The sequence below is a fragment of the Panthera pardus genome, unplaced genomic scaffold, assembly GCF_024362965.1.
Source record: "Panthera pardus isolate Hobbes unplaced genomic scaffold, ASM2436296v1 HiC_scaffold_8, whole genome shotgun sequence".
Taxonomy (NCBI): domain Eukaryota; kingdom Metazoa; phylum Chordata; class Mammalia; order Carnivora; family Felidae; genus Panthera; species Panthera pardus.
Genome location: NW_026527013.1, coordinates 129,570,385 through 129,584,059, shown reverse-complemented (window position 1 = coordinate 129,584,059; position 13,675 = coordinate 129,570,385). Strand labels below are relative to the sequence as shown.

At 37.6% G+C, this 13,675-nt stretch overlaps 1 protein-coding gene across 8 annotated transcripts in view; it reads left to right on the top strand.

Annotated features, from left to right (window-relative positions):
• Nucleotides 1–13,675, top strand: part of IMMP2L (inner mitochondrial membrane peptidase subunit 2) — an 882,864-nt gene that overhangs the window by 286,757 nt on the left and 582,432 nt on the right. For 6 of the 8 annotated variants that reach the window (XM_019418102.2, XM_019418100.2, XM_019418097.2 and 3 more), the window contains one exon: nucleotides 2,112–2,192. The exons of the other annotated variants lie outside the window; for them this stretch is intronic. In XM_019418102.2, the coding sequence (XP_019273647.1) occupies nucleotides 2,112–2,192 (81 nt within the window). The remainder of the gene's footprint in view (nucleotides 1–2,111; nucleotides 2,193–13,675) is intronic. 8 annotated transcript variants of the gene reach the window in all.

Below are 13,675 nucleotides of genomic sequence, written 5' to 3'. Positions count from 1 at the left end.
AAGGCTGCCTTGGGCAAAACCGTGAAATAGGTAAAGTTTGTCTTAGACATCTGCTACTTCTTTTTCTAACCCTGCTTTCCCCTCCCCCCCCCCAACCCGCCACCCCAAACACCTAATACTCCTGAGTTCCTTCTGCCTGTGGGGCTTCACACAGTGTTAGTGATTGATTGCATCTTAATATCCTACATCTTCCAGGGATATAAACATTTGGAGAAACTGTTTTGGTGGGAGGGGAGTTGGGGGGGAGTAACATCTCTAACAGCAGAATTTGAAGTTTTAGGGTTGGGGGTAATGGTAATTGAGAAAATAGGGGGTAAAAACCTTCTAATTCTAAAACAAATGTGTGAATGACTGCTTCCTCTGCTCTATTTGAAAAATTGGGGTTATTATTAATAATGAGTGCCAATTAAAAATCCCTTGAATTATCATACTGAAATATGATAATATGCTGGCATGAATGGGCCAACTTTTCCTTACTCTTCTGTGAAGAAGACACTCTGTAATGATATAAAGAATGAACTGAGACTATTTTTATACAATGGCTCATGAACTCACAGACATGAGGGAACAATCATTGTTTAGCATTTCAATTTGTGGTCTATCTTGGAATCATATTTTAATTAACCCAGCCAACACCTTTGTGTGTGATAAGTGATATTATCCCTGGAGTACAATATATAGAAAAAAAAAGTAATCTAATCTAAAAGCATGAAAGGGGGCAAAATACTGCTCTTATCAAATCTGTTAAAGATTGGGTTAAAGAGATAGCTCAAGGTTAAGGGTCTCCTGCTAAGAAGTTGCCTAGTTAATCAGTAAGAGATTTGGAGTGAGAACATTTGAGCTTCTGGCCTCCTTGGGCACAGAGTCACTGTTTCCTTTGAGGCTATGTTAATAATCACCGTTAGTGACCTCAGGAGACCACAGCTCCTAGCAATGAAGCAGATGGCATGCTTCCTCCATCACCCTACAGTTCATGAGCCATAATGCTACCCAAGTGGGATGCGAATGTTAAATAATAACAAATTAGGCTGTGTTGAAATCATGGCTTTGAATATATCTCAATAACTTTCTGTTTCCAAAGGACTTTGAGTTATATTTATAACCCATTCAAACTACTTAAAATTCCCGTAATTCAAAATCACTATGCTTCTTTTTAGTGCTTAAAGAAATAGCTATCTGGTAGGACCATATATACTCTGATGGTGAATTTGTATTTAGAAGGAAGAAAGGTTATCAACCTTACAACTGGGTGAGGTCCTATGAAAGTTTATAGAAATATAGCATATTAGCACTAAAAGGAATCTTGGAAGTTGGGAGGAAATGAATTTGTAACTGAGATCTTCAGACCAAACTCATTATCAAAACTGCACAGATAACGGGGTTTTAAATCAGTTAATAATAGCCTCTGTAGAAACAAGCTTTCTGGAACATTGGAAAGCTAGGGGAGAGAAATTGACCAAGGACACCCAGGCCCTGACTCTGCTTTCTCCATATGGATGGGGGCTGTGACCTTGCTCATGCTGAGTTTGATTTAACAACTAGAAGATCTGCTGTTTGTAAACATTCCTTTAAGTGGAAGCATGCCTGTGGCAGCATAAGTTCTTTCTGGGTAAGTGATTTTAACCACATGTATAAAAAAGGCCAGTGGTGTGGCAAGCATTTGGTCACTTCACAGATCTGGCTGGAAGATTCTGCATCCTTGGCTAATTAAATTGGGATTTGTCTAATCCTACAGTGGGTGTATGTAAGTTCACTTAATCCCTAATTTTACAGATGAGGGAAATACAGTTTACGGAAGAAAAATGACTTTTCCAAACTGGCATCTTTTGTATTAGAACTGAAGACAGAACTGAGGTCTCCTCACCCTGAGTTTGAATGGGTTATAAATATAACTTAAAGTCCTTTGGAAACAGAAAATCATTGAGATATATTCAAAGCCATGATTTTAACACAGCCTAATTTGTTATTATGCTCTTGTATGATTATCTATAGCCTCAGGACTCAGAAAAGAGAACCTTGACCCTGTGGTTTCTATTAATGACACCATCATATTTCAGTCATTTTTGCCTTCATTCATTTAGCAAATATTTACTAAGTTCTTGCATTGGTAGAAGTACAACAGTGAACAAAACGGATCCAAGTTCCTGCCCTGATGACGCTTACATTATAGTCAAGGAAGACAGACAAAATAGGTAAGTAGCATGTGGTTTAAAGTATGTCTAAATATGTTTAATGTATATCTGATGGGGGTAAGTGCTATGAGAAAAGGCAAAGTGGAAAAGAGACATGGGGTTGTATGTGTGAGTAGGCTGATTTTCAATAGAGTGTTCAGGAAAGAGACCTCAGTGAGTAATCACTCATTTTCCCGGTCATGTAGGTTCTACTCTTACAGTGTCTACAATATCTATATTTCTTTTTCCACTTCCTTGAAATGGAAATTGAAATAGAAACCTGCCACTGTGTCTCTTCCTGACCACAGGTTGTCTCTTTTTCTCTCTCTGTTCTGTCTTATTGTGAGGCATCCATTATCCTTCCTCCAACCTAGTTTTCAAGAAATCAGACCTGAATCCTATCGCTTCCCACCTCTGAAAGCTTCAGTGACTCCTCATTCCACACAGCCTCTTGACCAGGACATTCAAGTCTTTCCATGTGGCCACATTTCCTCTGTCCATCCTGCATCCCCTCCTGCTTAGGTAGGCAGGCCGCTGGTCCCCCTCTCCATCTTGCCTCACTCTTTCCTTTTTTAGGAATGTCCTTTTACCAGTTGAAGCTCTGGCTATCTTCACAGTTGACCTCTAATTATTTCCCTTTCCACAAAGTTTTTTTCTGACCCTTTCCTGTTCCACCATCCCCCACGCCCCAAACACCATGAGAAAATCCAGTTAGCAATTTGAGGATAAAATTGATCTTCTACTCATCTTTCAATAGCATGGTTCCTGGCACACTGTCACTGCGCCATAAGGGTTTGTTGAGTCAAATTGAATGATACTTGTCAGATTCCACTGACAATCAGGTATCTCAACAGAAAGTTGAGATTTCAATGTGGGTTCCATATATTGCTCATGAAAATGTAGCCAAGGCATAGGAGAAAAAGTATTTAATAGCGTATATTTCAAACAGGAAGAGGCTTTCAGTAATATAGTGTATTCTATGCTCAGGGACAGTTGGAAAGAGAATGTACTCACGTGAAGTTACGTGGGAAGCTGGCTGTCAGCTGAGCTGTGTGGAAATGAATCTGCCTTAAACTGTTTTCTGCTAAAATAAGCAACATTTAGAAATGTTGTCTATCTCTTTAGGTTAGTACTGAATTATCCCACAGCTTTCTGAAGCTCATCAAATTAATAATTGTTTCCAGTGATCTGTAAACAAGCTTACTTTAAGCAATTAACCCATTTACTTATTAGCATAAAAGACTCCAGTAACAAAGGATTAGAAGTTGATAGGGTCAGTTCAGGATAGCAATGTCTTTGCCCATTAGTTCCTTCCCTGAGTACCATGCTGCATAGTTATGTTACCAAAGACTTGCCTCTGGAAGATATAGCTTTTTCTCCACCCAAATCCACACTGACCAAGATGGAGAAGCTACTTTTAAAGTAGTGGACAGTGTGGGAATGGACAGCTGCTTCTATAAGCAGTGTCCCTGGCAGTGGGGTGGAGGGGCAGCCTTTCAATAGGCCACATGAATTTTCCCTGGATGCTGACCTTACCATCTAATCTTTACTGTCTTAACTACTCAGTCAACCTCTTGTCTCTTTCAGTTTCTGGCTTATAATCAATTTGTGACTAGTGCTGGGATTTGGCCCTAAGTTTTCCCATCCATAGGTTGGATTCCTTTTGGGCAGCAACCTAAAAAAATTCCTGCTCAGAGGATTAGTTTCTTCTGGATAAGCTTTCTAGAAGTGAATTTGCCAAGAGGGTACATATAAAACAAAGCAAAATAAACAAAATCTCCATCTGCTGTTTCTAGCAGAAATGATTTGGAAGCATCTTTCCTACCCAAAGGATTAGACTCTGTTGGGCAAGCTCCTAGACTCAAATCTGGATCTCTTCTCTTAGAGGGGTGAAGTCTTTTAATCCTACATAATTCTGATGATAGATGGGCTCAGTACTGTTATTCAGGTAATAGCCATGATCTCACTTTAAGAAGAAACAGGTAAAGGGGCGCCTGGGTGGCTCAGTCGTTTAAGTGTTCGACTTCAGCTCAGGTCATGATCTCACAGTCTGTGAGTTCGAGCCTCACGTCGGGCTCTGTGCTGACAGCTCAGAGCCTGGAGCCTGCTTCAGATTCTGTGTCTCCCTCTCTCTCTGCCCCTCCCTCCCCTGCTCATGCTCTGTCTCTCTCTGTCTCAAAAATAAAAAAAAAGAAGAAACAGGTAAAAACAGTTAGTGATGCTTTGTTATGCAATTGTTGGTTATGCTTTGAGACTTTTTTTAAAGTATTAATATGTTGGTATGTCATTTTAGGTGTTAATACTTTATTAGTTAGAAATGGATTTGGGGATTTTTCTTACACTCTGAAGCTAAGCATGGAAAATTAGGACTGTACTCCCTATATCTGTCTGTGAATATACTATCACTCAGTCACCCTAGCCAGAACAGTAGAAATCACCTTAAAATATCTAAAACCCATGTGTTCTACCTTTTAAATTTCTGTTCTTATTAAGGTTATCTGAGGCCTCCCTTTTGCTAAATTCAGTGAAAAAGTCTTAACCCTCATTTTTCGTGCCTATCAATTAAGATGACATAGATGGTCATTCCTTTTATCTTGAATAAGTTTCTTCACTTGGTTGGTTTTCTTTGTTTGTTCTTCCTCTTTCTAATCTCTAATAACTGGAATCCCTCAGCGCTCATTCCTTGGGCCTTTTCTTTGACAATACAAGTCATCTCTTGATGATTTCATCCAGGCTCGTAGTTTTAAACATCATCCATATGAAGATATTTCCCAAATTTGTCTGTTTAGCCCAGATTTCTCTCCTGAACTGCAGACTCATTTAGGCAGTGGTCCCCTTCTCATTTCTATTTATATGTCTAATTAGCTTTGGAGTCTAATATATGAAGCTGAAATCCTGGTCATTCCTATGAAACCTGCTCCTCTCATAGTCCTCCTCATCTCAGTAATTGGCTATTTCATCCTTCCAGATTCTCAGGCCAAAACAACTTGGGGTTATGTTTGACTCCTCCCTTTTTCTCATACTTCACATTTAATCTGTCAGTAAATGTTGTTGGCTCTATCTTCAAAATATATGCAGAATATAGGTTACTTCTCATTACCTCTACCTCTCCAAGCCACCATCATCGTTTACCTATTTTTTTGTAAGGACCTCCTTTTGTTTGTTTGTTTGTTTGTTTGTTTGTTTGTTTTTTAAATATTTATTTCTGAGAGAGAGAGAGTGAGTGAGCTGGGGAGGGGCAGAGAGAGAGGGAGACACAGAATCCAAAGCAGGCTCCAGGCTCTGAGGTATCAGCACAGAGCCCAACATGGGACTCGAGTCCACGAACTGTGAGATCATGACCTGAGCTGAAGTCAGACGCTTAACCAACTGAGCCACCCAGGCACCCCGTGTAAGGACCTCCTAAGTGGCCTCCCTTTTTCTGTTCATGGCACCCTATAGCCTTTTCTCAAAACATGAATCACAATTACCATGTCAGTTTTCTACTCCAAACCCTTCAGTGGTTTCCTATCTCTCTCAGGGTAAGAGTCAAAGGCATTACAATCTCTAATAAAGCGCTATAATATCCAGTCCTTTATTTACCACTCTGAACTCCTCTTTCTGTGACTCTCCTTTCAGTCACAGTGTGGCAGCCTCACTAGCCTCCTTGTTTTCCCTCCCTGAGCAAACATATGGGACCAGACTGTCAAATGAGACCAGCATGAATCAGCACTTTTAACCTGTATTACTCTATTAAATGATGTCAAGGATACAGGCAGTCCAAAAGATTATACAAAGTAGAGAGTGGTCCATGATATCATTGGTACCTCCCAAGGTCCTTCCTATGTTGGATACGATTATCTGGCTTAGAACAGATGAGCTATCTGAATGAGATTCATGACATTACCTCAGACAGAAGGAATATTTAAATTATGAAACATCTCCATTTTGTACTCTAGAGTGTTATACTTGTGTATGATAGAGATATGATGCATATCTAATACCATATAGGGAGACATACATCATAAATGTTAGGTTCTATTTATTTAGGTAATCCTTAATATAGAGACATCTTGCTACAGGCATTTCAGAGATTGTTTCTTTCCCCTGGGTAAAAACCATTAGTTTAATTATCCACAAGTCCAGGTGATAGGCGTTTAGGTAGTTGTGACCTCCTTTTTCTTCCCCCATACTCCTTTCCTTCTGGTAAATTATTTCCACGATGATGTCTCTCAAACTCAAATCTGCTTTGTGGTCATATCTCTCTCCTGCTTAAAATTCTTCAGTGGCTCCCATAGCCTTCAGGGTAAACTCCATTTTTCTTAGCATGACACTCAAGGCCCTCTTTACCTCTCCAACCTCTTTGGAGTTTCTGTCTCTCACTTATACTTATGTGCCTTTTCCTTTTATTTTGTTCCTGAATTTTTGTGCCTGGAATGATCTATTTGAGTCATCTGACTCACTAGCTCCTTAATGATTTAGCCTAAAGCTCTTTCTTGTAATGTTTTACCTTATTCCCTTTTGTTTGGATTAAGTGTTCTTCTCCCATAGCAACCAGCGTCTGCCTCTGCTAGAGCATTTACACCCCATGTACTAATTGTCCTTGAATGTATATGTCTTATTTACTACACTTCAAGCTTCTTGAGTTCTATTTATTTTGTATCTCCAAGACATTTAGTAAACTTAAACTAAAGAATACAGGACCTTTAGATAGGTAGTAGCTTTCAAATAGTTCTGACTTGGTTACACCAGACACAGAAGATTGTCTCCTTGATCAGTTCCCGTAAGAGGATACACAGAGAATGGCAACGAAGTAGCTATCCCTGCTAGGATCAAGTCTGGGAGGCAACGAAGACATCGGTGGTGTTGGTGAATGGTCAGAGAATATTATGTAGAGAATTGCCTTCATAGTGCTAAAATGTGAGAAGGGGACTTTGAGGAGGAGCCTTGTTCATTTTATTCCATACTTAAAAGCTCTGGAGAAATTAGCCATAATGAAATCCTTGTCCTGTTGTTAAATAGGTCAACTTAAAGAAGTTAATAGAAATTTTTTGACCCATGATTTGTTATATTATCCTGTGAGTCAAGTGTTAACTAGAGAAGAGCATGTTTTCCGCTGAGCTTCACAACTCTTGACTTGCTAGAATTTTTATTTTTTATTCTAAATGTCCAAATTTATAATTTACAACACCACAGTTTGTTATCCCCATGGATATTTACACTGAAATCAAGATTAATAAAAATAATTGTGTATAAGATGTCATTTACCTACTGATTTATTAATTTAGGCTGGTCTGTTTTATTAAACTTATACATATAGGAAACCTGATGGAGTAAATTGAAAACTTCTATATTTTCAGGTATTTTAAAATATAAGTAATGTTTCTATAATTTATAATATCTTTTTCAAGGATTGCATTGTCTTTTTTGAGAAAACACTGTCCTGTTCATATATTGCATATAAGAATAACTAATTCATATACATTTTTTAAGCAATGCAATCCATTATGTTTTAAATGTTTTGGGAAATGGATTTACAAGGTGTAGAAGAGAATTGATAGGAGAAGATCCTTTATAGATTCAGACCTCCACATTGCCTTATAGGTGTTATCCCAAAATATTATCTTTTTTTTAAATTCACTTTTTAAAATTAACATAGTCACTTTAGATTAAGTCCAAAATGACCCGCCTTATACTAAATTCTGCTCTGTAGTGAACTGGCCAAGGGGCCAATATAGCTAAATCTCAGAATTATAGAACTCAGATTACATTTTAGATAATTACTTTGTTTCCTCAATTATCTGCTAGTTACCATAAATATAAGCATTTGAAAATTGAATTTTAACATGTTAGTTTTGTTATTTATGTTTTAGCTTATTTATTTAAAGTCAAGTTAGTTAACAAACGATGTCGTATTGGTTTCACGGGTAGCACCCAGTGATTCATCACTTCCATATATATAACTCCCAGTTCTCATCCCAACAAGTGCCCTCCTTAATGCACATCACCCATTTAGCCCATGCCCCCACCCATCTCCCCTCTGAAACCCTTAGTTTATTCTCTGTGTTTAATAGTCTCTTATGGTTTGCCTTCTGTTTGTATCTTACTTTTACTTCCCTTCCCTTATATTCATGTGTTTTATTTCTTATATTCTACATATTAATGAAATCATATGATGTATTTCTTTCTCTGACTTATTTTGCTTAGCATAATACACTCTTCTTCCATTCACATGGTTGCAAATGGCAAGATTTCATTCTTTTTGATTGCTGAGTGGTATTCCAATATATATATATATATATATATATATATACACACATATATACATATACAACACATCTTCGTTATCCATTCATCAGTTGATGGACATTTGGGCTCTTTCCATTTGGTTATTGTTGATAGTGCTGCTATAAACATTGGGGTGCCGTTGGTGGGAATGCAAACTGGTACAGTCACTCTGGAAAACTGTGGAGGTTCCTCAAAAATCTAAAAATAGAACTATCATATGACCCAGCAGTTGCACTACTAAGTATTTATCCAACGGATACAAAAATGCTGATTTGAAGGGACACATATTAATTTTAAGAATATACTCTTTTTCACGGGCACCTGGGTGGCTCAGTCGGTTAAGTACCCAACTTCGCCTCAGGACATGATCTCACGGTTTGTGAGTTCAAGCCCCGCATCAGGCTCTGTGCTGGCATCTCAGAGCCTGGAGCCTGCTTTGGATTCTGTGTCTCCCTCTCTCTGTGCCTCTCCCCCACTCACGTTCTCTCTCTCAAAAATAAATAAAAATTAAAAAAAATTTTTGAAAAAAAGAATATACTCTTTTTCAGAAAGTCAGTATGTTAAAGGGGATTATTACAAATATGAGCTACAATACAGAAAATGTACAAAGATGAATGAACAAAATGGAAGGTTCTTAGTGATTAATTGAAGTCCATCCTGCTGTTTTGTAAACGTATTTTATATTTTGCTCTTGGCCTTGTTACTTTCAATCAATCTACCTTTTTTCTTCTGAAGTATGTACATTGTACATCTTTGTGATTATCCCACATTTGAGGGGTGACATGTTAGCTGATCTTTAATTTATTCCTCCAAATATCTTCTTTATTCAAATGTGTGATAGAAGGAAACATATAGGAACAACCCTTAGCAATCATATAAAATGAAAAAGTTGTGGGGTTCAGTAATAATACATTACTATGCTAGAAAACTATGCCTTGCTTCATTACTGAATCAAATGTCCTTTGGAAAAGAAGGTGTTTTAAAGATGTATAGGCCATATATTTTATACTAAGATAATCATTCACTGTGTTGTTTAAGTAAATAAGCTAGTTTAAATAAGCTCATAATGAGTTTTTAATTTATAGAGAAATGAATCAGGGCAAAGAGAGGTGCAGAGTCTTAAAAGAATTTGCCTTGTATAATAATTGAAGAATCACTTGAGTAAAATCCCCACTGATCTAGCTTTTGTTGGACGAAAGAATGCAATTACATTAAAAATTAATACTTCAGTGTAATATGAAACCAATGCTGCCTGAATTATTATGTGCCAAATTAGGTTGCTGTAAACAATAACAAAATGGGTGACTGTGCAGATGGAAGCGTGGAGTTATTTAAACTTGCAGTGGCTTGTTTAATGAGATGCAGTGAGAGCAGAAAATGTTTAATTTAGTAACGGGTGACCTGAATCACTCTGTCCTACAGAATGATAGGCTTTGGATTAATTTTCAGTTAAAACAAAATAACTGAATAACAACTCCTATTAATATATAATGTAGACTATTTCATATTATTCTGTTCTTAGAGAAATGGCAGCTTTCGGTGGGGTTATTATGGTTTCTATGTGAAACATGGCCAGCCAAATTAAGTCTTTGTTAGTTTTATTTTTTTTTTCCCCCTTAGAGACTCTGAGGATACTTTGTGTTTCTTTCTGGTTTGATTCCATTAAGATCATAATCTAATAGACACCTTGAAGGAAATCTTATTTTGGTATTTGTCTGGAATATAATTGTGTAGGTCTGGTCTGCTGTTATAAATTGTAGGTGGTTTAAGATGATTAAATAAAAACAAGAAGGACTGATCTCATATTTAGAAAGGTCTCTGGACCCAAATATTCTTGAAACTGATCCTTGCCATTGTTTTCCATCTTTTAGAGTTAGTGCACCATCCTCACAGTTTGGGTATATGGGAAACTTCTTTCTCAGAGGGTGTGAGGTCACAGTTTATGATAATGAAATGTAGCAATTCAGGGCAGGGAGTTGAATTATCGAAGAGTCACCTTGTATCACTTTAGGGACACTCAATCTATGGTTATCCTGTGATATGGAAACACACTTCACACTTACATTCAGTATTTAAAAAGAAAACAAAAAACTTTTCACTCTAGAGGGCATGGTCCTCTATGAACAAGGGACATGTAGTGAACATCTGTGCTGAGAATGAGAATCTGAAAGTATCTTTTAAACTTCTTTGTAAATGTGGAATACAGTTTATTGTTTTCATCCTCCTTCAATAGGATGTTCCTTGATAGATCTTATTCATTTGGAGTTGGTTTCCAAACTAAATAAAAAGAAAGAAACATGTACCATCTTAATGCGGTGAACATAAACGTGTCTCTGGAGTCACATTTATAAGCATTTAGTGTTAGGGACGTTGTTGTATTTCTTTCTAACATCTGAACTCTGTGCAGTTACAAAATTGGAATTTTTTTTAAAGATGCTTAACATCACTCATCATTAGGGAAATAGAAATCAAAACCACAACGGGGTATCACTTAACACCTGTCAGAATGATTGAAGTTAGCAACATAAGAAACAATAGGTGTTGGCGATGAAGTGGAAAAAAGGGGAACCCTCTTACACTGTTGGAATGAATGCAAACTGCTGTGGCACTCTGGAAAACAGTGTGGAGGTTCCTCAAAAAGTTAAAAAATAGTGGCACGTGGGTGGCTTAGTCGGTTAAGCGCTGACTTTGGTTCAGGTCATGAGCTCGTGGTTCCTAAGTTTGAGCCCCACATGAGGCTCTGTGCTGACAGCTCATCACCTGGATCCTGCTTTCGATCCTGTGTCCCCCACCCCACCCCCAGCCCCCGCCCTTCCCTCACTCATGCTCTGTCTTTCTCAAAGAGAAAATAAACATTAAAAAAAAAAAAAGTTGAAAAATAGAACTACCCTATGACCCAGCAATTGCACTGGTAGGTATTTACCTAAAGGATACAAAAATACAGACTCAAAGGGGTACATTATACATTCACCCTGACATTTATAACTGCATTATCAACAGTAGACAGACTATGGACAGACCCCAAATGTCCACCAACTGATGAATGGATAAAGAAGATGTGGTATGTGTGTATATATATATATATATATATATATATATATATATATACACACAATGGAGTATTACTCACCCATTGAAAAGAATGAAATCGGGGCGCCTGGGTGGCTCAGTCGGTTGAGCGCCGACTTCGGCTCAGGTCACGATCTCGCGGTCCGTGAGTTCGAGCCCCGCATTGGGCCCCTGTGCTGACAGCTCAGAGCCCGGAGCCTGTTTCAATTCTGTGTCTCCCTCTCTCTGACCCTCCCCCATTCATGCTCTGTCTCTCTCTGTCTCAAAAATAAATAAACGTTAAAAAAAAAAAATTAAAAAAAAGAAAAAAGAAAAGAATGAAATCTTGCCATTTGCAATGACATAGATGGAACTAGAGTGTATTATGCTAAGCGAAATAAGTCCGTCAGGGAAATACAAATACCATATTATTTCACTCCTATGTGGAAGTTAAGAAACAAGACAGATGAACATATTGGAAGGCAGAAAAAGATGATGGCAGAAGGGAAACAAACCATAAGATACTCTTAAGGATAGAAAACAAATAGAAGGTTGATGGAAGGAGGCAGGTGGGGGATGGGCTATATGAGTGATGGGTATTCAGGAGGGCACTTGTGATGATGAGTACTGGGTGTTGTATGTAAGTGGTGAATCCCTCAATTCTATCCTGAAACCAATATTATACTTTATGTTAACTAACTAGAATTTAAATAAACATTTGAGGAAAGTGGTATTTTTAGAAAATATTGAATATTACATTCAAATTCAAAAAGTATTGTGGTTCATATGTTATAAGATGCAGATGTGGAACCTTAGATCTGTTTAGTGTAAAAGGCAAAACAAAGTTCTTAATTTGCATATGCTATTTTGTAACTAACTTTGGAAATAAATGCTTTTGTATATAAAAAACAGCATAATAGTTGAAAAGAAGAAAAAGGAGTAGATTCTTGTAAGAACTTGCTAGAATATTATCTAATTCAAGTGACTAATTCTTTTATTTCAAATAAAAACAATCTTACTTTTCCCAAGAAACAACATGCTTTGTACCATACAAATCTCTATGCTTTAGTTTCCTTTTGGAAAGATAATTTTTCAAGGTTTATTCTTTAAAATGATGAGACTTTAGAATGTTACAGCTATTGAATATCTCTGAAAAATAGAAAAAAAATAACAAGCATTTATTGTTTCAAGAAACATTCCTTGGTAATTGTGGCTTTGAACAATAGAATACAGGGAGAGCTAGTCTGTGGGAGTTATTTTCTGGTTAGAAACAGTGTATAGATAGATAACCTTTCCTTGAAAAGAATTCTAATATTTAGTTAAAGCTTTTTGTTTGGGTAGTAATTATTAGAGGACGCTTTCTGCACTCTAAGTGTTCTACAAATGCTCATATTAACCAGAGCATGCGATTTAGAATTAGTAGGCTTTAGTTCAAATCCTGGCTCCTGTATCCCTGGCTCTTTTATTTTTTAGATACTAGACCTTTTGCTTATATTTCCTGAGCCTCATTTTCCTCACTTGTAAACTTGTGTTTATAATTCATAACTTCCAAGTTTTTATTAGTGTATAATGACTTCTATGTAAATGTTTTGTTAATTATACACTACAATATCATTATTATATGTCGTAGACTCTAAAGTTCTTCCTTGTCTAGCAAGAAAGCGGGACGCAGGATTAAAAGTGAGAGATGGCTAATGTCTGGGAAAAGACAAGAGCCCCAGATAAGAGTCCTTGCCCTGTTTTTATTAGGATCAGAAGGGTTACAAACATGGTGATGGACGTGCACAAAGAGACAATGAAACTATGAACATTAACTCTTGGACGTGAGGGGAAGGGGGTCATGAAGATACTCAGGGTTAGGGGTTTGGGTTAATACAAAACAAAATTCTGGTGCTGGGCAGCCTGGTGGAAGGTTGTTTACAGCAGACAGGAGGCACCACCTCTGTTTATCTTAGCTAGCCTAGGGGGATGAGACAGATAGGACACGTGACCTCAGGCACCTTTCTTTTGTTTGTCTGCTCTGGGCAGCTTCACCCCCAGCTTGGGTCTATAGCCCTATTTACCTGTTTACCTAACTTGGTCCTTCCCTCCTGGGCGCTCCTGCCCTGAATACCTAATCTTGTTTATTTCATATACCTATGTCATATATTGGGGTCTTTGCTCCCCTCTCTCTATACTGGTGCTTCTGC